Source organism: Hypanus sabinus, chromosome 1, assembly GCF_030144855.1.
Source record: "Hypanus sabinus isolate sHypSab1 chromosome 1, sHypSab1.hap1, whole genome shotgun sequence".
NCBI lineage: Eukaryota > Metazoa > Chordata > Chondrichthyes > Myliobatiformes > Dasyatidae > Hypanus > Hypanus sabinus.
Genome location: NC_082706.1, coordinates 102899666 through 102924946, shown reverse-complemented (window position 1 = coordinate 102924946; position 25281 = coordinate 102899666). Strand labels below are relative to the sequence as shown.

Here is a 25281-nt window from a genome sequence, read left to right as displayed (position 1 = left end):
GTTCATTGTCCAAGTGTCTGGTGCTCCCAAAGCAGCCTTCTGTCTATTGTGAGACTAGTGGTAAATTGGAAGGACACTTCATCGAGTACCTCTGGCTCCATCTGCCAAAAGTAGAACTTCCTGGTGGTCAAACGTTTTAATTCTGATTCCCATTCTTGTACGTTGCTCCATGACCTCCTCCTATGTCAAGATGAGGCCACCTTCAGTTTACAGTAGCAACACCTTGTATTCTCCAAACTGATGGCATGAATATTGATTTCTTCTTATTGTAAAAAAAATTCCCTCCCCCTACCCTCTTCTCTATTTCCCACTCTGGCTTCTTCTCAACTGCCTATCACCTCCCTCTGGGTCCCTTCCTCCTATGGTCCACCCTCCTCCCCTATCAGATTCTTTCTTCTCCAGCTCCTCATCTCTCCTACCCACCTGGCTTCACCTGTCACTTTCTAGCTAGCCTCTTTCTCCTCCCATTTTAGTCTATCGTCTTCCCCCTTCCTTTCTAGTCCTGGAGAATGGTCTTGACCTGAAATGTCAACAGTTTATTCATTTCCATCAATGCTGCCTGACCTGCTGAGCTCTTCCAGCATTTTGTGTGTGTTGTAAGGAAGGGTTTATTAGAAATGTCAATTAGGAAGTAAAATTTCTAACTTCACGCCCAGTGCTCTCCCATAAACCGTAATGCGATAGGGCAATTGGATAATCCATGGCATTTACTCAGGAATAGATTTCATCTAGAACATCAAGAATACTCAAAATAGTGCCCACAAGACCTATTGATGTGAGGGTGCACATATTGTCTCGGTTAAGACGTTCTACCACAAGGCAGCATGTTTGTCGATGCAGCAGTTCTTTAGCACCACATGCTGTCAGACTGGGTTACTGTACTCAACCATCTGGAATGAGGCTGGAACATACAGCCTTTATTATGCTAGTATGCTACCCACAGAGGCATAAGCTGACACTAATAATAAAAAGGCAATAAAAGTTGGATCACCCCAGGGGAGAAAAGTTGCAATTTTCACTATCACTACTGAAGCAAGGCCGTGTCTGCCCAGTGAAGCCACACTGCAGCACCGACTGTCCAGAATATAAGGACTTTTTTGGGCACTGTTGCTTAGTGCGTTGTCTGGGACTGGTATCAGCTTGGTGAACCACTGAGAGAAACTCATGCCAGAAATGGCCAGACTTGTGACTATTTCCCTTCTTCTGCTAGGCGATGCCTGGAGTTCAAAAGTGATAACTGAGACAGCATTAATCCAACACTTACACAACATACCACCGGTGAAACTTTACACTTCTCTTCCTCCTGCTGGCTTACAGACCACACTTGTCTGCTTGCCTGTGGCTTGGATACAGAGATTTAACCACAGAATTGGTCCCCGACTGTTTAACCAGGAATTCTGGAATTTGAAGCTCTCCAACTTGTCCACTCATGTGACAGCCAAATATCTTCAGGTCTGACTGCTCATTAAGCTTGCATTGGGTTCAAATTTCCATTGTTTTTAAAAATAAATCTTCCTTTGACGGAATTCAGCTGGAAGCAGATCTGATAGTACCACTGAGGAGGCTTTTAGATAAGTACGTGAATATGCAGGGGTGGAGGGATCTGGATCATGTGCAGGCAGAAGAGATTTAATTTAAACTGACATTTGGCAATACATTGTGGGCTGATGGGCCCATCCCTGCGCTGTACTCTTACGTATTCCATGAAACAAAATTCACAGAGGACTGTGAGTCAATGGGCTTCAGCATTGTCCTTTGTGATTGAAGCTGCTTTACATCCACTAGTTCAGATGCTCTCACAAGGAAACTAGCTGGAACACAGTCTAGTGAGTATAGGTACAGGTCAGACAATTCATCACAATTTGGCAAGTGAGGGACAATGATGGGTTCGTGGCAGTGAGAATGGTAGATGTGCTCATATCAAAGATAGACTCAATGGTGTTAATCCCACTGGTGTTGGCACATGGCCTAGAGGATAAGGCATCGGTCTAGTGATCTGAAGGTCACTAGTTCGAGCCTCAGCTGAGGCAGTGCGTTGTGTCCTTCAGCAAGGCACTTAACAACACATTGTTCTGCAACGACACCGGTGCCAAGTATGGGTCCTAGTGCACTTCCCTTGGACAACATCGGTGGCATGGTAGTTGCAGCATGGGCAACTACCAGTCTCCCATACAACCCTGCCCAGGCCTGCGCCCTGGAAAAACCTTCCAAGGCACAAATCCATGGGCTCGCGAGACTAACGGATGCCTATTATTGAATTATTATCAATCCCAGGTAATATCAGGTGTGAGGAAGGCTGGTGGACACAGAACCCTAGGAGGATATCTCAAGGGAATTGCCTCTTCAGGTGGAGAAGGAAAACTTGAGTGTGCAGCTGGTCAACTGGCTTGAGCACTGGAGTCCACTGTGTCACAGATCCTCAACAAGAGGCCATTCATTCCTGGTACAGGTGCTGGCCACCTCACTACATATCAACTTGTGTAAGCTTCTGCAGGTTATACAAAGAGAAAAATTATAACGACAATGGGATTAGGACATGTCTGTAGAAGAGCGAGGAAGCGTTAAAGTGTATTTGGATCATGCTAAAACATTCAGGTTCAGAGGAATGTCTACTCTCTCCAACCATTGACTGAGGAAGAACTTGCCATCCTCTTTTGCTCCTTTTTCTTGAACTCTGTTCACCCACTTCGTTTGTTTCACTCTGCTATTAAATCAAATCTACAATTTTCACTCAAATTGAGTGCTTGCTAGAAATTAAGACTTGTGTCACAGGGAGTATGGGAAAGAAGCCACTTTTAATTCTGAAAACCAGAACTGTTAAGAATAAATAGACTTTTGGATTATCTCCATCTTCCTTTGGGAATGTATTCACTTCATTCGGTAGTCATCAGGTCTGGAAAGAAGGAAAAAAACAGAAATCAGAAAGTGAAATTTTATCCAACACTAAAGCGACATCTGTTTCAATTTAATAGAGACATGACAGTTTTTGAAAAATCCAAAATGACTGTCATTATACCAGTATATCCACCATTTTAGCTCTATTTATTTTAACTAATTTAAAAAGCACAAGCTCATTTTGAGTGCACTGACACACTCAATTAGCTTACTCAGGGTCACATTCATTTCTCCTGGATGGATTCAGTCCAACCCGTTTTGCAGAGCTACAGCACTATTTTGAATCCTGGACAAGCATATTGTGGATTACTTTATAGGAGATTTTAGCTCCGATTATGGATTTTAAAGCCAGATACCCCATCTTAAATACAATCCTCAGTCTTTCAAGAGCTCTTTGACCAGGAGTTAGGTGAAGGGAAAGGAAAATGAAGCAGAAGCCCCTCTTGTGCTCTGTCATCGAGAAAATCTTTTCAAACCGAGAAATGAGAACAGGAACTCTCAATGTGGGAACTTCTGCCACCACTCTATTAAGGCCTTTCAACATTCGATAGGTTTCAATAAGATCAGCGAGTACAAGCCCGCAGCCTTCAATTGCTCCTCATATGCTAATCCTATCATTCTTGTGAACCTCCTCTGAATTCTCTCCAAAGTTCTTAAATAAAGGGCCCAAAATTGCTTACAGTACTCCATGAGGCCTCACCAGTGCCTTATACAGACTCAGCATTAGTATGCTAACAGACTCATACATTGCCTTCTGTTGGTTTTTTAAAATTTCCCAATTCTCTAACTTCCCACTAATTTCTGCTCTATTACATGCTACCTCTTTTGCTTTTATGTTGGCTATGACTTCCCTTGTCAGCCACAGCTGCTTCATCCTGCTTTCAGAATACTTCCTTTTCTTTGGGACATATCTATCCTGCATCTTCTGAATTGCTCCTAGAAACTCCAGCTATCGCTGCTCTGTCATCATCCTTGCTAGAGTCTCCTTCCTCTGCATATTAAACTCTTTGGATATTAAACTCTCAACAACAATCATCCTTGACTCAGTGATACCTATGACATTGTATCTGCCAATCTCTAACTGCACAACAAGATTATCTACCTTATTTCATATATCATCTGATCTCAAATATAACACATTCGTGGCTGTTTTTGTCATCCTTTTACACTGCAACTCATCCCACTGACTGAAATTTTGCTTCATCTTCAGCCTGCCCTTCCTGACAGTCTCACTATGTACTACCTCTGCTTGTAAATCAACATCCCAATGCACAGACCTATCATACCAGTTCCCATCCCCCGCCAGATTAGTTTAAAAGCTCCCCAACAGCTCTAGCAAACCTGCCTGCAAGGACATTGGCCCCCTTCTGGTGCAGGTGTAGCCCATCTCTTTTGTGCAGGTCATACCTTTCCCAGAAGAGATCCCAATGATCTGAAACTTTGCCCACTGCACCAGTTCCTCAGCCCCCCACTCCTCTGCCAAATCAACATACCATCTGGCTCTCTCTATCATGTCCATAGACTCTCCTATCTACTCCTCTAACTATGAAATATCCTATTACCACTGCATTCCTGTCACTGCGATCACTGCGCCTGTTCCCCCCATGCCCCCCAACAGTATCCCAAATAGCATACTTGTTAGTGCCTTATACAGACTCAGCATTAGTGAGGGGATAGCCACAAGTACCCTGTACCGGCTGCCTATGATGAATGAAAGGCATCAACGATTGATGTTCGACAAAGTCAATCCCCAACTCCAGCTTTGTAACCTTTGACCAAGTCACAAACTTCTCCATTTTTTGCAATGCACAATCTGAACAATAAATACTTATTAATATGCTGCAAACCTCAGCAAAAGGGGAATGAGACAGCCCATTTCGTTAGTGCAAATCTTAATTATTCAGACCAAGTCGTCTGTTAATAACTTACTGCACTCAGCTAATGATTAACACATTTCAACATAAAGGAACACAACAATAGCCCACATTTTATACTAGCAATGACAACAAATCTATCAGTTTTTGCTATGAAACTGACAACAGCTGCGAGATTCTTGCAAAAATTCAAATTAAAAGTCTCAAGATGTCTTTATTGATTTACCCCTCTTCCACCATCTGCACCACTTGTGAATTTCTTCAAAACAACTATGTTATCTAACTGGAATTAATACTTGCTTTGTGTCAAATAACAGGGACATCTTACGCTTTGGTGCATGATGGTCAATTGAGTTTTAAAATTATTTTATTAAGCCAAATCAGGGTTAGCAACCCTAAAAATGGTATGCAATAATGTATGCAGATATATAGTTCAAACCATACATGCTTTTAAAAACTTTAGGATATACAAGTTTCTACCTTAATTAATTCTGAAGGTGCCAATCTTTATATACAACAATGTGCATATTGTTTAAAAATAATTTAAGAACTTTTTTTTCAATTTTTTTTCCAATTTGGTATCTGTGACAACTTTTCAACCACTTGATGCTGGATGCGCAACTGTACTATTTGCACAAAATTTTAGCCCTCCATCTTATCAGCAATGTCCTCTCTAACTTGTAATGACCAGTGTGTGCAAACATCTTGTGCTGTGCAATTTATTGCCCAGTGACAACAACATATGTGAACTGAATTTTTAAATGGAAGTAAACCTGAAGCTATTCTAAGGATAATAAACTACCGAGTCCAGTTTGTTGTTCATTGCTTAGAAGAAATAAAATAATACACGTCAATGAGTCTTATTTCTCATATACCATATGACAGCATGTAATAATATCAATCTGTTCACATATTATTAAAGTTGTTTGAAATGGTCAAAATATAAAATTACAAAACTAGTTGATAAAATATCCACATATATATTTTATTTGGAAATCATTGCATACAGAACAGATTTTGTAGCTGAATTACATAAGAGATGTAAAGTTGAATAAGATAATGAACATACTTAAGTTGCTTAGTCATTTTTCTCCCTCCTGTTCTTCGCATTTACCCATTTTTTGTAAACTCTATCAAGACTAATAAATCTTCCTTCCAACAGATAGCTTTGATTTCTTATCAGCATATCCAAATGACAATCAAACGGTTTCTCAGTTTGTTTTTGATTTGATTTATTAGGCGAACATCTCTTTCACAGGTAGCTCTAGTGCAAGAAAGTTCTGCCAGTGTCCATCAACTTCACAAAGCCACTAAAAGCCACTCCACTTTAAATGGACTAGCAGTTCTTTTGCCCTTCACACCCTTTGCTTCCTCAGAATTCAACATCGTGAATCAATAATTTCTTCGATAAAAACACCATAAATAAGCCTTTTCTAAAATCTGAAGACAAATTATAGCAAATGTCACATTGTCGCCATCGTCCACATCAGAAACTGGAAATGGAAAAGTGATTGTGTACGACCATGAAATATATTTAACATGCCAACAAGGTACAGCGTGACAAGCTTTTGTGTGCAGTATAAATCCTTTGTGCGCTAGCAGCAGCAGATGCATGCACACATTAGAGGGACGATTGCTCAGCAGTGATGCAATGTACAGAGTAATCTTTATCTCTGGAAGCATTTCATTCCAAATATGTATTGGATATGGAGTGAATCAGTCTATTCAGTTCCTTAATTACCAGCTCTCCTGCACTGTATATCCTCATTTATAAAACCCCAGATGTTGTTGGCTTTTCATGGGTTTCTCCACTTGCACACTTACCGGTACTTTACAGGGAATCACTGTATTGGAATCATTCAACATAATTTCTCATCAATAGCTAATTTGATTTTTACTCAAACACTATCATGAACCTTACGCCTGCCGAAGCATTTTTCTATTGAGTGGGCAGCCAGTTTAAGACTATGCTCTCTATATTCTGATACAAGAAACACAGACCCTTCCTCAGTTTTTTTTAAGAGATATCCTAACGCCATAGTAGTTGTAGTTGTATACTAACCTTTTGTCAATCATGAATTAGGACACTTAAATCCCTTTTACAGTGAAAAAAATTGTTCACATGCAGATCATTTCTTTACAACAATGTATTGAGGTAGTGCAAGGGAAGCAAGAAGAGAATGTACACTATAGTATTACAACCACAAAGAACGTGCGATGCAGGCAAATAATAGAGTCCAAGGCCATAACAAAGTAGGTTGTGAGGTCAACAGTCCATCTTATTGCACAAAAGGATAGTTGTAGTATGGTGTGAAGCTGTGCTTGAGGTTGGTGTATCTGAGAAAACACTAATCTCACACTGTTTAGACATTTCCTTCTCCTCCAAAAAAATAGACATTTTCACATTTTCTCACACTTTACTTCATTTGCCCATTCATTCACTTTACCATCTATAGTCAGAATCTGAATTAGGTTTAACATCATTGGTATACAGTTGAAGTCAGAAGTTTACATACACCTTAGCCAAATACAGTTAAACTCAGCTTTTCACAATTCCTGACATTTAATCCTGGAAAACATTCTCTGTCTTAGGTCAGCTAGGATTACTACTTTATTTTAAGAATGTGAAATGTCAGAATAATAGTAGGATGATTTATTTCAGCTTTTATTTCTTTCATCACATTCTCAGTGGGTTAGAAGTTTACATATACTTTGTTAGTATTTGGTAGCATTGCCGTTAAATTGTTTAACTTGGGTTAAACGTTTTGGGTAGCCTTCCACAAGTTTCTCACAATAAGTTGCTGGAATTTTGTTCCATTCCTCCAGACAGAACTGGTGTAATTGAGTCAGGTTTGTAGGCCTCCTTGCTCACACTCGCATTTCAGGTCTGCCCACAAATTTTCTGTCGGACTGAGGTCAGGACATTGTGATGGCCACTCTAATACCCTGACTTTGTTGTCCGTAAGCAATTTTGCCACAACTTGGAACTATCCTTGTCCATTGTCCATCTGGAAGACCCATTTGCGACTGAGCTTTAACTTCCTGGCTGATATCTTGAGATGTTGCTTCAATACATCCACATAATTTTTCTTCCTCATGATGCCATCTATTTTGAAGTGCACCAGTCCCTCTGCAGCAAAGCACCCCCACGACTTGATGCTGCCACCCCCATGCTTCATGGTTGGGATGGTGTTCTTCGGCTTGCAAGCCTTACCCTTTTTCCTCCAAACATAACGATGGTTATCATGGCCAAACAGTTCAATTTTTGTTTCATCAGACCAGAGGACATCTCTCCAAAAAGTCAGATCTTTGACCCCATGTGCATTTGCAAACTGTAGTGGCTTTTTTTATGGTGTTTTGGAGCAGTGGCTTCTTCCTTGCTGAGCAGCCTTTCAGGTTATGTCAATATAGGACTCGTTTTACTGTGGATATAGATACTTGTCTACCTGCTTCCTCCAGCATCTTCGCAAGGTCCTTTGCTGTTGTTCTGGGATTGATTTGCATTTTCATGCCAAAGTACGTTCATCTCTAGGAGGCAGAATGCGTCTCCTTCCTGAGTGGTATGATGGCTGCGTGGTCTCATGGTGTTTATACTTGCATACTATTGTTTGTACAGATGAACGTGGTACCATCAGGCGTTTGGAAATTGCTCCCAAGAATGAACCAGATAATTTTTTTTCCCTGAGGTTTTGGCTGATTTCTTTTGATTTTGTTTGTACACTTCTGACCCACTGGAATTATGATATAGTCAATTAAAAATGAAATAATCTGACTGTAAACAATTATTGAAAAAATTACTCATGTCATGCACAAAGTAGATGTCCTCAACATCTTGCCAAAGCTATAGCTTGCTAATATGAAATCTGTGGAGTGGTTAAACAATGAGTTTTAATGACACAATGCACAACAGTTTTCCTGACGGACCCGCTATAAATAGGAACTCATTTTCCCACTGTTCATTGAATTCATGCTTACTATCACTTTCTACTTTTCTTTTGCTCATTTTCTTTTGCACTGTGTTGGGTAACTGAATGTAAAAACAAGGCTTAATTTTTGAAAAAGTACGAAACTGCAAATGTTCACAAAGGACAAACAAAACACAACTCCGTAGTGCATGAGTGTCAATTGTAAACTGACCGGCAAAAACCTGTGACGTACCGCTGGTGTATCAAATGTGTATTGAACAGTTATGGAACGACTGCAGAACAAAAGTCCTTCTTTCCTAGTTTAACTCAATGAACATTTTTTAAAATTGAAAACAGATTAATGTGAAAGAAGTTAACATTCACTAAAAGATGGGCACAAAATAATAAAATCGCTAAAATAATTGCTAAATTTTAGACTTATTCTCTGTAAAACCCATTTCTAGCTCTAAGCTACTTGAATTCCTGTTATAGATTTTTTTTCCACAAATCGGTTTTTGGTTAATACTTTTTGCATGAGTAGGCTTACTTTTTTATTATTATCACTGGGGTGCAAAGCGCCACTTCTAACCATCTAACCAGCACCAAATGTGCTGTAGGTTGGCCACCCCTGATCTACAGTATATTCCTTTACAGTCCCCTTGTACCTCTTTATCACTTATTCCTACCTATTCTTATGTCATCAGCAAGACTAGTAACCCTGCCTTTGGTAGCTTTATCCATATAATTTATATAAACTTTAAAAGTTAAAGATGTTATTAATATCTTGCTAATTAGAAAAAGACCCATTTATGTCTACAGACCACCCCTTGGTAACAAAAGGGTTTTCTTTTTGCAAACATGTTTATACAAATTGATTTTGTCCGTAAGTCACAAAATATATACGAGATTCACTTGATATAGTAATCACACTTTGACAGTTCTGTAACGAATGGCATTAAGAGAATACGAGACTGATTAGAACAAACAATTACTCAAAGTGGAGAGAGAAAATTTATGCTGTTCGCAGGAATGAACATATGTTGGACTTTTGAATTGTAATAACATTTGAGGAGCTTGTTTATATGTAGGGGTGTCCATAAAATGGGTGCTCTTAACCAGGGGACAGCTTGTACTTTGTTTCCTATTAATCAGCCAATCTTCTACACACGCGAATACTTACCTCCAACATCATCAAAGGTTCAATATATACAACTTGAAATACTTCTCTGAGTAGCCATGAAACCAAGAAAGAAAAGAAAGGCATCACGATCATTAGCCCTCAAAATCCCCCCTCCCACACAATAAAAATGAATAAAATGGAAGAGGCACATTGACCCTCAAATTTCTCTCCCCGTGCATAAAAAACACAAGAAAGATTGGGTGAAAATCACAGAATATAAAAATAACTCTAAGATTGAAAAAAAGTCTATAGTCATAAAGTTAATTTCTGGGCAACTTTCTCTGTAGCAGAGCCATTAAAAGACATCAAAGGCTCACCCTCCGCACTTGCCTCGATGTTTCAATCTCTCTCGTTGCTTTAATCAGTGCACAATGAAGCTTTAATCAGCAAAATGGAGTCAAACAATGACTTAAGCCCCATCCCACAACCTGCCCGCGATGGGATTTGAGCACACTGCCTCTGCCTCCTAGAATCGTCTTGGAGACTGCAAAGTGCTGGAACATCCAACCGACCTTCAAACTGCAAATCACAACCTCCAACATTTCCAGAATCACATCCAAGATGAAAAACAAAAGTAAAAGACGTAAAAGAAGTGAAATATATGGTTTCAAGATCTATCCAGGAAATATTGATTGAAGGAGTGTTGTATGCAGGTGCATCTTGAATGGAAGTCTTTAGGATTTATCTTCTATGGTCACTTTAAGAGGGCACCTTATCAAATTTTAAGTACAGGTGGCCCCCGTTTTTTGAATATTCACTTTACAACACCTCAGTGTTACGAAAGAACTACATTGGTTACCTGTTTTCGCTAATAGAAGGTGTTTTCACTTTTACGAAAAAAGGCAGCTCCTCACCTGGAACTGCATTCTAGCCGTCATAGCTTAAACACGTAACTGTGAGCATCTGTGCTTTATGTCGATTTATTTTGTGCTTCCGTTAGCAAGATGAGTTCTAAGGTACTGGAAAAGCCTAAGAGAGCTCGTAAGGGTGTTACACTTAGTGTAAAACTAGACATAATTCAACATTTTGATCGTGGTGAACGAAGTAAGGACATTGGCCGCGTGTTGAACCATTCGCACTATTTATACGCAGAAAAAAAGACTCTTGAAAGCTGCTGATATTACTGTAGGTTCTGCTCATAGCAAAGTGGTCTTGCTTTGTCGGCATCCAAATAATGGATAAAATGAAAAGTCTATTGCTTGAGTGGATTGATGGGTGTACAAAGTGTGGTGTTCCGTTAAGTTATCTTATACCTAAGGAGAAATCAGTCAGTCTTTTTAATAAGCTGAAACAGAAAGCACCAGATGATGGTGATGAAAGTGTTGTGAAAGTGGAATTTAAAGGTAGTCATGAGTGGTTTGATCGGTTTCTGAGGCGAGGGCAGCTTTGTAGTTTGATGCTTGCTGGAAAGAGTGCTTTGGCTGATACTAAAGCTGCCGAAAAGTTCTGAGCAAAAATTGCAGAGCAAGACATTTATTTCGATAGAAGAAAAGCGGGCTACGAGACACAAGGCATCGAAGGAGAGGTTTACCCTAATGCCTATGACTAACACCACTGTTGATGCTGTCCTTCAGCCTCTACTAGTGTACCATTCAGAAAATCCGAGGGCACTTAAAGTTGTTTATAAGAAAACACTTCCTGTTGTGTTCTGTGCACCCAACCTCCGACGACTCACACACCATCAGCAGTGTGCTCGCTGTCTTCCTCATTCTGGTAAGTGAAACTACACTGTATAGTACATACATTCTTTCTACTTTATATAGGCTGTGTATTTTTATGTGGCATTTGGTATGATTTGTTATTTGGTATGAGACTGCTTCTGCTATGCTAGTAGCGCTAAGTAGTGAGATTTTCGCTACGCTAGACATTGCAGAAAAGTATTCCTGCTTTATAGAGGCTGTGTATTTATCATATCATTTGTGCTTTTACTATATGTTACTGTTATTTTAGGTTTTATGTGTTATTTGGCATGATTTTGTAAGTTATTTTTTGGGTCTGAGAACACTCACAAATTTTTCCCATATTAATAAATGGTAATTGTTACTTCGCTTTGCGACATTTCGGCTTACAAACAGTTTCATAGGAACGCTCTACCTTCGGATAGCGGGGGAAACCTGTATAGTACATTCAGAGAAAAAGGAGCACATCTTGAGCTAACTAATGAGGTCCTGGATAATACCTCTTCCAGAAATTAGCACACTGTCAACACAAATAACAGCCCAGATCTGACAGCAGTGAGACTTGAACCCATAACTTTGACTCAGAGGCAGGAATATTGTCATTTAAACTGGAACTGCCATTTTGCAGACGAAACTGGAGAAATCCATGTTAACACATCCAAATTCCAGGAGTCAATGTCAGCATGCTGGTGCCTACATTGAATCAATTTTAAATCGTGTTTATATTCTCTCTTTTCTTTTGCTACAATGGTAAAAGCTGGATAAACGCAAAGATCATTTTCACTGCAACATCCCCCTGACCACAACAGAAGTTTACCAGGCTGAATCCTGTGATGGCAGGAGGGAGGTGGGAAATGGGGTTTTGACCTCCGAGGAGAAATAAAACGAACAGGGTGTATACTCTCTCATTTTAATAGAATGAGAGGAGATCTCACTGAAACATTAAAAATTCTTGTGGAGTTTGACAGGATAGTTTGCCTGGATGGTTATTTAGTTTGGGGGTTAGATGCCTTAGACAGTACCTTCCAATCCTATAACCTCCATCAGAATATCATCACCTGGAAGTAACCCTCCAAGTTGCATACCATTCTGACTTGGAAATATATCATTGTTCTTTTGCCACTGGGTCAGAATCTTGGAACTCTCCGCCTACCATCATTGTGATCATCACTTCAAGTACTCCAGCAGTTGAAGGCAGCTCACCAGCACCTTCTCGGGGACAACGAGCGATGGGAAGTTAAATGCTGGCTCAGCCCATGAAGCACTCATCCCTTGAAGTTTAAAGTTCAAAGTAAATTTATTATCAAAGCATGAGTATGTCAGCATATATGACCCTGAAACTCATTTTCCTGTAGGCATTCACAGATGAATAAATACACCAGAAACAATGAAAAACTACACACAAAGACTGACAAACTATCAATGTGCAAAAGATGACAAATTGTGCAAATACAAAAGAAAAACAAATAATAATAATAAAAATAAGTAAGTAAATAAATAATACTGAGGACATGAGATGCAGATCCTCGAAAGTGAGTCCATAGGTTGTGGAATCAGCTTGCTGTTGAGGTGAGTGAAGTTGGTTGAAGGAGGACCTAGTGGTGTGGGACCTAAGGTCTCTGTACCTCCTTCCTGACGGCGGGGATCCTTGCTGATGGATGCTCTTTTCTTGTGGCAGCACTCCTCGCAGATGTGCACAGTGGTGGGGAGGCCTTTTCCTGAGATGGATGGAGTTGTATTCAGTACTTCTTGTAATGTTTTTCCATTCTTGGGCACTGGTGTTTCTGTGATGCAACTAGTCAGGATATTCTCCACTCCACTGTGCAGCTATAGAAATTTGACAGGAATTTAGATGACATATTGAATCTGCTGAAATTTTTAAGAAAGTAGAGGAACTGCTATGCCTTCTTTGAAATGGCTCTGATGACCTGCCCAGGATAGATCTCCTAAAATAACACCACCAAGGAATTTAAAGTTCCATCTCTGATCCCCTAATGAGGACTGGCTTACGGACTGCTGGTTTCTTTCTCCTGTAGTCACCAATCAAGCTTTTTAGTTTTGCTGATGTTGAGTTAGAGGTTGTCGCAACATTCAACAAAATTTTCAGTCCCCCTCCTATACTGTATAGGAATTCCTTGCCACCTTTGATTTGGTCAACAACAAAGGTGTCATTAAAAAATTTAAATATGGCATTGGAGTTGTACTTGGCCTCAAGCTGAAGAAATCCAGGGTCTAAGCACGCAGCCTTGTGCTCTTAGAGACTGTGGATGAGGTGATGTTACTAATCCAAACTGACTGGGGTCTGCAAGTAGGAAATCGACAATCCAGTTGCACAGGGAGATACAGAGGTCTACGTCTTGGAGCTTATTGATTAGCTTCCAGCAGAGGATAGTATTGAATGCTCAGCTGCAGTCAATGAAAACCATCCTGATGTATGCATCTTCAATGTCTATATATTACAGGCTTGAGTGAAGAGCCAATGAAATAGCATCCAGCAACCCTGCATGTGCACACCAAACATGAGTGGTAGTGGGGATGAAGGATGTGTGGAAGGTATATATCAGTTGTCCCAATGACTACATAGGGGAATGGCCCCCGTATTCTCAAGAGAAACTCCGAGGCTGCATCTTACCCAATCCTAGTGGTTGGAGCTTTAAAAATAGCATGCAATTATTTGTTCCTATTTATCAGCTTGTTTTTCCCTTTCAAATAAAGCAACATACTTCTTCTTTTAATCTGGATTTTGTACAGCAATTGCTGTGAATTTTTAATGGGAAGTTTATGAATAGAAATCATACCAGAAAGGAACAGATTTTTACATTTAATGTGAAGCTATAAAATGATACACAAATCCATTCCATGTGTTGGAAAGTGTGGTTACTCAGTGCCAATGTATTTCCCTTGTAAAAACAGTCCACTTTAACAATTTCAGTCAAGCACCAACAGCACTTTGATCACCCCAAGTTCTGGAACTTAACTTTCTGTCAAACTATTCCAGACTCACATAATCAAAAGAAGTTTACACCAAGGCTCATGATATTTGATTATGATTTAATTTACACATCATTAACTTAATCTTCTCTTCTGTGATGCTGAGGTTGAGATTTTTTCTGGCGTGTAATTGACATACTAGTACAGTCGGCCCACCTTATGTGCAGATACCAAAAAACGCGGATGCTCAAATCCTTTATATAAAATGGTGTGGTATTTGCATATAACCTATGCACATCCTCCTGTATACTTCAAATCATCTCTAGATTACTAATAATACCTAATAGAATGTAAATACTATGTAAACAGTTGTTATACTGTATTGTTTAGGGAATAATGACAAGAAAAAAAAGTCTGTACATGTTCAGTACAGACGCAACCATCGTAGCTCTTCCGGGAACGCTGATGCCGCCTCAGCATCAGCTGATCCCGATTCTCCCGTGATCTTTAAGTTCTTGAGGCTGTCGTGCTTTACATAGCTAGCCAGCCATCCCCTACTAGCCTTAAACTCCTTCCTCTTGCTCATAACACAAGTAGCGAACGAATGAGATGCGAGGTGAACAATGCTCAAACAACAATCTCTAGATTACAGTACTTTTAATACCTAATACAATGGAAATGCTATGTAAATAGTTGTTACACTGTATTGTTTAGGGAATACGGACGCTTTGGAGGAGGCTCAATAATACTAAGGTCAGGATCTCTGGAGGGTGAGGGCTGAGGACCACTTCGGCAAGCAACATGCCACTTTTCAAAAGATCTAAGATTTCTACTTTCTTGGCGAGAGATAGCACCTTACGCTCCCTCCTAGCCTTTGAGGAATTGCTTTGACCACTTAATTGCTTTTTAGGAGCCATTTTTTCACAGAAACAATGTAGCGACCAAACGAGACGCGAGGCAAACAGTGCTCAAAGAACGAGTGCTGGAGAGAGAACTTCCGAGTTTTCCCGATCTGCGGTTGGTTGAATCGGTGCATGTGGAACCCGCAGATAAGGAGGGCTGACTGTATAGAACTTCCCACAACAACTGCCTGCACCACAGCAACAAAAATTGAGAATATTTCTTACAGTTTCAGAATTGATTGGAATGACCATCCACGCCAATATAAATCCACTATTCTAAATCTAGATGTGGAACAGAAGACTTTAGATATTATAAAGTGTAGGAGATAATATTGTCTTTGTTGTGCTTATTTTCTTGGCTTGATAAATCACTGTCTTATTTAGACAGAGGATAAGAGGTGAACTGATAGAGGTGTATAAGATGATGAGAGCCACTGATCGTGTGGATAGTCAGAGGCTTTTTCCCAAGGTTGAAATGGCTGCCACAAGAGGGCATAGGTTTAAGATGCTGGGGAGCAGGTACAGAGGAGATGTCAGGGGTAAGTTTTTTTTATGCAGAGAGTGGTGAGTGTGTAGAATGAGCTGTCAGCAACGTTGGTGGAGGCAGATACGATAGGGTCTTTTAAGAGACTTTTGGATAGGTACATGGAGCTTAGAAAAATAGAGGGCTAGAGGGCTCTCTAGAAAAATAGAGGGCTAAACCCTAGTCATTTCTGAGGTAGGGACATGTTTGGCACAACTTTGTGGGCCGAAGGGCCTGTATTGTGCTGTAGGTTTTCTATGTTTCTATGCTTATCAAACACAGCAGGAGTAGCCTGCAGTCTAGAGATGCCCTTGCACACTTATTTATTGAAGAAGGGCTGAAGAATACCTCCTACTTAAAACACTCTAAAAGATATACACCAGGATTTTGCCTGGATTGGAGAGTACTAATTAACAGGAGAGGTTGAACAAACTTTTCTCAGGAGTTAGTGGCTTAGGGGCGAACTGATAGAAGATAACTGTCTTTTCTCAGGGTAGAAATGTCAAATACATGAGGGCACATCATTAACGCGAAAGGGGGAATGTTTAAAGGAGACTTATGAGACAAGTAATTTTGTTTATGCACACACACAAAGCAAATTACTCTATTTAATTTTTTTTATATTCCAGATTTATTGAACTGAATCTGAATTCCCTAACTAGTATGGTGGGATTTGAGTGTGCACCTGAATATTATTAATCAAACTTAATCCTTTTCAACAGACAATCTACAGGAAGAACTCAGCGGGTTGAGGAGCATCTTTAGGGAAAGGAATTGTTGATATTTTGGATTGAAACTTTGAATCAGGACTGGGAATGGAGAGGGAAGATGATCAGTTTCAAGAGAGGACAATGATTGGTAGGTGATAGATGGACCAAGGAGTGCTGAAGGACTAACAGCAGATCTAGTCAGCTGGGGAGGGTAGGGGTGGACTTGGGAGAGAGATGCAGGCCCAACATGTAAATGCAATGACAATGAAGGCATGCTAGTGTCTCTACCTTGAAGGTTAAGGAGGTTCAACATGTCATTGAACACTCCAAACAGAAAGTAACTTGGTAGGTTGCATCATGGTTTGGTATGGCAATCTGGATGTGCAGCAATGTAAAAGGCTGCAGAGAGTAGTAGATTCAGCTCAATACATCTTAGGAACACCCGTCCCATCATTCAAAGTATCTGCATGAGGCACCGTATCAAGAAGGCAACATCTATCATCAAAGACCCCATCATCTGTCCTGGCCATCTTATTACAACTACCATTGAAGAGCAGGCACAAATATCCTGAAGTCCCATCACTATGTATAAGAACAGCTATTTCCTTTCAAGCATTTGGTTGCTGAACAAACCAGTACAATTCTAACTACTACCTCAGTACAGCAACACTATGACCACTTTGTAGACACAAGCCTATGCTGCCAATGTCAAGCTTTAAATTTGCTATATATCAATGACTGGTGAGGCGGGGGGTGGCTATGCTCAGTTCTCAGGCATTAATTCCATTCTCTGCCCCGTTCAAAACCCACATTCCCATTGATCCTGGATGTGCTGATCTGTGTCGAAACAGACTGAATTGGGGATACCAGCACATAAATAGTTGACATCACTCGAACAATGCACAACAGCTGCTATTGAAACTAGCGTTGCCTCTGGAGAACTGGGAAAGCCAGGACAGCAACAAGTCTAATGAGACACTGTACAGTATAAAACATAATGCAAAATATATGGGCACATCTAACTAGGTTTCCAATACAATACCAGCACTTAAAGATTTTTATCTAAGCGAGGAAACCTACTGGACTGGTACTGCCTACACTTACAAAGAATTATTTGCTCTTAAGTATACCATTAGTGTAATATTAGAAAGTTGCTACCAGGTACAATGAAACCAGAACACTTATTTGTGTTATTGCAATAATTGATGTGTTGTTGCAGAGTTAACTGAAATTGTAAATTTAAATTCAGAACAGGATGATTAGCAGTTGGCCTGGTAACTTGTGACCAATTGATTCTGCCTCTCACCACAGAGTTGGCTCTATTCATTATTTCAGTTGGAGAGCAGAACATCTATAAAATCTCGCCACCTTATAGAATTAGACAGGAGATGAAAAGTTTAATCCAGAGCCTGGGCAGCTTAACGTTCTGTATGGTGTTTATTGGTTAATTAGTGCACAGTGCAGAATGTTCCTAAACATAACAAGGAGACAAGGAAAAAAGTTGCTCCTGTGAGCCAAACTGTAGCAACCAAGCAATGAACACTGACCATTCACTATGCATCTTTTAATCCACTGAACTGGTAGAATAGTTTGCTCATTAATACGTGGTTGAGAAAACACTTTCCTTTTACTTTTCCAGCACAATCTTGCCCATTGTTTTGGATGATTTCTGGTTTATCATTTTCTGCTGCTAGACACATGAGCCACTAATACATGTGCAGGCACCAGTCACAAAGAAAACTGAAACTTCACATTAAATGCTTGATACTACACACACAAAATTCTGGAGGATCTCAGCAAGTTAGCAGCATTTACACAGGGGGATAAATTGTTGACTCTTCTGACCATGGCCCTTCATCAGTCCTGACCTGATGAAGGATCTCTGCCCAAAACGCTGACCCGTTTATTCTCAATAGATACTGCTTGACTTGCCGAGTTCCTTCAGCATTTGTGTTACTCAATATTTCTAGCATCTGCAGAATCTCTTGTGTTATCATTGCTTGTGCCGCATGAACCCAAGTACAGCGGAAAGGTAATCTTAACATTCAAAATGAATTTTTTTTTCATTCATTATCTGCAAGCACAAAACATTTTATCCAATTTTAGTTGGCAGTTGATTATTACCAAAGTAAAAATTAAAATTAAGAATAGCTTTTAAATAACTCTTTTTTAAAAAGGAAGCTCCAGTAAAGCAAAAATTCTCCTAGTGAGAATTAAGAGAGATTGTGGCACAATATCAACATTTAATTCCAATCAGGCACAGAAACACAACATCCCAATTTAGGATGGTACCTGGAGGCTGTTGTACCTCCCAACTGATCTCTCTCCTGGAACTTATTCCTACAAGCAATACAAGTGCTACACCTGCCTTACACCTCCTCCCTCACCACTGAGGGTTCCAAATAGACCTTCCAGGTGAGCCAACACTTTGCCTGTGAGTCTGTTGGTGAGGCCTAGCTCAGACTGGAGGAGCAACACCTCATATTCTATCTCGGTGGCCATCTCTTCTCACCTACCCATTACGTCATCATGGTTCCCCTCCTCCTTCCCTTTATTCCATGGCCGACCACCTTCTATTATATCCGTTCTTTTTCAACCAATCACCCCACCCAACTTCCTCCCTCACCTGGTCGCACCAATCATCCACTAGCTTCTAGTCCTTTCCCTCCCCCCACCTTATTTTGGCATTCTCCCCTTCCTTTCAGTCCTGATGATGGGAATCCGCCTGAAATGTTGACTACTTAATTCACCTCCACTGATGCTGTCTGACTTGCTGAGTTACTCCTCCAGCATGTTGCTATTATATTTTACATGCACTTTCTGGGAAGCAAATCTAGTCCACAATATCTCAGTAAGCCAAATCTTGTATGAATATCATTTTGGAAGGATTGTTAGTGTAGAAATGAAAAGACTAGGCCTGGAATTGGGATGATTATAAATAGATTAATCCAAAATTCCCCTCTCCAAATCCAAGATAATTACTTTTAAAAAGCACAAACAGAAATCATACTGTTGCCAGAGCTCAGTGGATAAGCCAACTGCAGGCTGGATGTAATAACTCTCAACTCTTCTGACTGGGTTTTCCATCTGGTCTCAGATCATTAAGAGCAGTCCAAGGTGATTTAAAAAAATTAAGTTTTCCCTATACTTCATCTCAACTTCAGCACTTAGTAATAAAATTCACTGAAGACAGATTACACAAAGCTGAAATTTAGTTTATCTAATATTGCTCTAAGTGTCTGCCTTCAGCCCTTGGACCATAGCAGAACTATTCCACAAGAAAATAACACATAGACAGACAGAAGCATGTTTGAAGATTCAGGTATGTAAGAAAACGGAGAAAAATTTCCAGCAGTTTAAATTTATATCCCTCAGAGAAGATTATTTTGTCTGTGCAAAAACTTCTGGGCTGCTACTTTAACAGCCTCCTTAAACCTAATTTTGTCATTAATTCCACTTAGTATATTTCTGGTAACTCTACCAACAGAATGGATTAGTTTCCTTCAGTTGAAGTCCTTTGGGGAATCAAGTTTTGTTAAAAGCATTTTATAAATATAAGTGATATCTACCAAACTTTCAATTAAGACTGCTTCGAATATGTAATTCTCTTGCTGCTGATGCCCGAGAGTTATGTTAGAAATGAATCAGAGGCTTGAAAGATAATACTAAAGGGTACGGTGAGCAAGTGGAATTGTAAAGAGAGACTGAATGATTCCTGTGGGAGAAAGACATGACAAAGTTTTGATGGGCCAAACAGATACTTACATTATACTAACATATCAAAGGAAAAGTCAAATGTATGTTCTGTCACTTTGCTCATGATAAATTAATACAATAAATCAGGAGAAAAACATTTCTTGAAGAAATTGTACCACATCAAGAGAACCCCTTTGGTTTAGAATCCATTAATATTCTAAAGAATTATGTGGACTAAAGGAAGATAATTATAGGTTTGAACAAAGCAGATGTGTTTGAACAATGATAAATCAAATTCTCACTGAAAGTCTTAAGTAATTTTTTGAAACTTAAAATAATAGGTCCTCAGTTTCTCAAGTTGATATTACAGATTAGATCTTATATGCAACAGGTTTACTCTTTATAATTCAACTGGGATGTGGGGGAGTGCATGGGTTAAAGTGTGCGTTTCCTCAGAACTAAAACACATGACTGAAAATTTGGAAAATAATGGCTCTTTCCATCAAATTGATCCAACTTGGATCGCACTGTAAACCTCTGACATGTCTACAATCCTGCTTGACTGAAAAAACAGCTCTTATTTCTGCTTCGCAGTAATTTATTGATACAATATGAATCTTCTTTATGATCATGAGACATGTGCTTTAAATCAATGCACCGCATTTATGGTTACATAAACCTGGAAACAACAACCCTCGAGTGTCACCCTCTCGAAAGCTGGTACAATGACTCAAAAATATTAGATGAACACGATGAAACACAAAATATTTTAATATTCTGCACAAGGAACTTATAAATATGAATTTTCTATTATATAATTACCAGCAGACTTTAGAAAGCTCAAATAGAGCAGGACACAGATAAGCGAAGGGTCTCACCATGAAGAATGGGGAATGCATGTACTAAATGTAATGCTTAGTTGGCAGTTAAGACAAGATTGCTGAGAGAGCACAGGACATGCTGGGATTTACTGAAAGTTTCAAATTAAAAGAGCTGGAGCAATGGAAGCCCAGTGAGAAAGGGAAACAGTGCAGGGCAAAGAGATTTGTGGCAGTTCACTGAATTACCTATAAAGGTTATGGAGGTGAAAGCCTAAGAAGGCAGCATATGGTGAAAACACATAGAAGGGATTTGATTGTCAAGGGGACTAGGCGAGGCTGTTCAGTGTTGTGAAAGTGGATGCCAGGACCGCACAGAGTAATCTGGTAAAATTAGCAAATTTGTTTATTATTGTCACATGTTAAAAGTAAAGTGGAAAAACTTGGTTTTGCATTCCATCTATACAGATCGTTTCATTAAATCAGTGCATTGAGGCAGTACAAGGGAAAACAATAAGAGAATTCAGAAAGCAGACACGAAGAAATCTGCAGATGCTGGAAATTCAAACAACACACACAAAATGCTGGTAGAACACAGCAGGCCAGGCAGCATCTATAGGGAGAAGCGATGTCGACGTTTCGGGCCGAGACCCTTCGTCAGGACTAACCGAAAGGAAAGATAGTAAGAGATTTGAAAGTAGTGGGGGGAGGGGGAAATGTGAAATGATAGGAGAAGACTGGAGAGTGTGGGATGAAGCTAAGAGCTGGAAAGGTGATTGGCGAAAGTGATACAGAGCTGGAGAAGGGAAAGGATCATGGGACGGGAAGCCTCAGGAGAAAGAAGTGGGGGGGGGGGGGGAAAGAAACACCAGAGGGAGATGGAGAACAGGCAAACAACTAAATATGTCAGGGATGGGGTAAGAAGGGGAGGAGGGGCATTAACGGAAGTTACAGAAGTCAACGTTCATGCCATCAGGTTGGAGGCTACCCAGCTGGTATATAAGGTGTTGTTCCTCCAACCTGAGTTTGGATTCATTTTGACAATAGAGGAGGCCATTGATAGACATATCAGATTGGGAATGGGACGTGGAATTAAAATGTGTGGCCACTGGGAGATCCTGCTTTTTCTGGCAGACCGAGCGTAGGTGTTCCGCGAAACGGTCTCCCAGTCTCCGTCAGGTCTCACCAATATATAAAAGGCCACACCGGGAGCACCGGACGCAGTACACCATCCGACCCACAGGTGAAGTGTCGCGAAATGTTTCGCTGAACACCTACGCTCGGTCTGCCAGAAAAAGCAGGATCTTCCAGTGGCCACACATTTTAATTCCACGTCCCATTCCCATTCTGATATGTCTATCCATGGCCTCCTCTATTGTCAAAATGAATCCAAACTCAGGTTGGAGGAACAACACCTTATATACCGGCTGGGTAGCCTCCAACCTGATGGCATGAACGTTGACTTCTGTAACTTCCGTTAATGCCCCTCCCCACTTCTTACCCCATCCCTGACATATTTAGTTGTTTGCCTGTTCTCCATCTCCCTCTGATGCTCCCCCACCCCCCCACTTCTTTCTCCTGAGGCTTCCTGTCCCATGATCCTTTCCCTTCTCCAGCTCTGTATCACTTTCGCCAATCACCTTTCCAGCTCTTAGCTTCATTCCACCCCCTCCGGTCTTCTCCTATCATTTCGCATTTCCCCCTTCCCCCCACTACTTTCAAATCTCTTACTATCTTTCCTTTTGGTCAGTCCTGACGAAGGGTCTCGGCCCGAAACGTCAACAGCGCTTCTCCCTATAGATGCTGCCTGGCCTGCTGTGTTCCACCAGCATTTTGTGTGTCTTGTTGTTTGGATCTAATCCAATTTATCCCTGCTCTGAAGACAGCATCCTGACCTCTCAGCTGTGCTTGGAGCTCTGCTATCGGCAGCTTCTGATTTGCCCTACCATAGATGTGTTTAATCATAGCCTTTTATCATTAGGTATAAAATGAAATCCCAAAGAAAGGATATTTGCTTTTTGATGTGCCTCTCATGAGTTTGGGAATGGACAAAACATTCTTAGTCACTTATGTATCAAGTGAAATCGCTGGGATATGAAAGGATCATGAACATATGCAACTTCCTGGCTACAGCATCCCTTGCCAATGAGGAATTTTTGCAAGATACATCATGCCTGACAATTGTGCCCTAGTACTGATTAGTAACTGTGCTGGAGATTTCACGGACTTTCATGCATTCCAACATAACCACAGCCTCTGTCAGAACTTAATTTTGCAGTTTTCCATCAAGGGAAAAGAATGGTTCATATTTGTATAAAGGAAAAGAAGGTTCTTAAACAGAGTGTACAATTTGTAATTACCTTTGTATGAGAAATGCACCGTAGAGTTAATTTTTTGACTAGCTACTTTATTCCATGTTTCAAATGTGAGAAAATACAGTCAGGTATTTTAGTCCCATGCTAGGGTAAGAAACTACTGGTTATTTTTCCAATTATTCCTCCTAGTGTTGTGAGAAGTGAAGTGGTGTTTGGGACACTTAAAGTTATTTTATAAAATGCTGGCAGATTTATCAGCTTACAACTATGTCAAAACACTTGCCCTGCCTAGCAACAGTATCAAAAAATTTGCCAAACACTTAAAAAGTGTTTTTCCAAAAAAGTCAGAGTTCTACAGAAAAGGGCCATTCAGCTCACCATGCGAATGCTGACCTTTTCAGTCACTAACTCATCTCATTTGCTTGCATTTAATTGTATCCATCTATACTTTACTAATTTGTGTCTTTTTACATGCCTCTTAAACATAGTGATTATATTTGATTTTGCCATTTCCTCTAGCAGTGAGCTCCAGATAGCAACTACTATGTAAAAAAACTTTCCCTTGAATCCCCTTTAAAACTCCTTCCTCTCACTCGTGCCCTCTTACTTTTGATACCTTACCATTAGAAAAACATTTTGACATGGTACTTAAAAATTTTATATACCACTCCTGGGTCACCCTTCAGCCTCCTCTACTCAAGGGAAAACATCCCCAGTACTTCTCCAATCCAGGCGACAGGAGTAAGAAGCTGTAGTTAATTCTTCTCTTTTAGGATACTGTGTGCTGATGACTCTTGACAGCAGCATAAAATAACTGACTGATGAGCTATGAAGTGGTTTCCAGAAAACAGAAAGGAAAGGTAACAAATTCTGAAGAGTATGTGTGGAGAGCTATGTACAAATGATATTTCAAGTCGAGACCATTTATATGAAAGGCCACAACCTGAAATATGGACTGGTCATTTCCTTCTACAGATGCTCTGTGTTCCTCAATTTGATTTTTTTCTCCAAATTCCAGCATCTGCTGCCTTTTGTGTCTCAATTTTTATTACTCCACTGTGAAGCCTCTTCAAACTATGCTCACTTTGATGTCCTCCCCTTCATTTCAACGAGAATTCTGTGGAACCCTCACTTACTGTTCCCAGTGACTTCTGTTCTTTCAGTCCAGATGAAAGGTCTCAACTTGAAACATCATTTCCCTCCACAGATGCTGCCTGACCAATTGAGTTCCTCCAGCAGCTTGTTTTTTCAAAATTCAGATTCCAACATCTTCATCCTCTTGTTTCTCTAAGTTCTGAAATCTGTGCTTAATAGAATACATCCTGCAGAGAGGGCATGAATTCCATCACTGAGGACAGCTAAAGGTGCAGCAACTCTCAGTATCGCAATTAAGCATATCTGAAGATATACTAAACTACACTATTATCCCACCCTGCATATCCTAAGATACACAGCATCAAACTAAAGAAAAGTTAAAGATAACTATACAGTTATGCCTTAAGCATTTTGCTAATAATTTTGAGAATGTTTGGCGATAAATACTAAGGCTGTCATTTAATCAGATTGTGACATTACTAACCTTTGCAACAATACTCACATGAAAACAAAAACACCATTCTCTAAAAATCCTCAATTTCAATAAAATCCCCCTTCAGATTAATAACACCACATATCGACATTTCTGACAACATTTCAAACAACTGCACTCGACTTTGGCCTTGTAGATCCAACCTACCTATTTATTTTGGAAATATTTGAAACTGGAAAAGGAATTACAGTAAACCTTAAATTTGGCTTCTTCTCTTCACATAACCTGTTGCACACATTTGTGAAATGTATTTTCAAATAACAAA

The 25281-nt window shown here is 40.0% G+C and overlaps 1 protein-coding gene across 1 annotated transcript in view; it reads right to left on the bottom strand.

Moving 5' to 3' along the window:
* Nucleotides 1-2776: 2776 nt before the first annotated feature.
* mrpl13 (mitochondrial ribosomal protein L13) overlaps nt 2777-25281 on the bottom strand; it is a 110444-nt gene continuing 87939 nt past the window's right edge. The window contains exon 7 of the mRNA XM_059973107.1: nt 2777-2893. Within this exon, the coding sequence (XP_059829090.1) occupies nt 2869-2893 (25 nt within the window). The 3' untranslated portion in view covers nt 2777-2868. The remainder of the gene's footprint in view (nt 2894-25281) is intronic.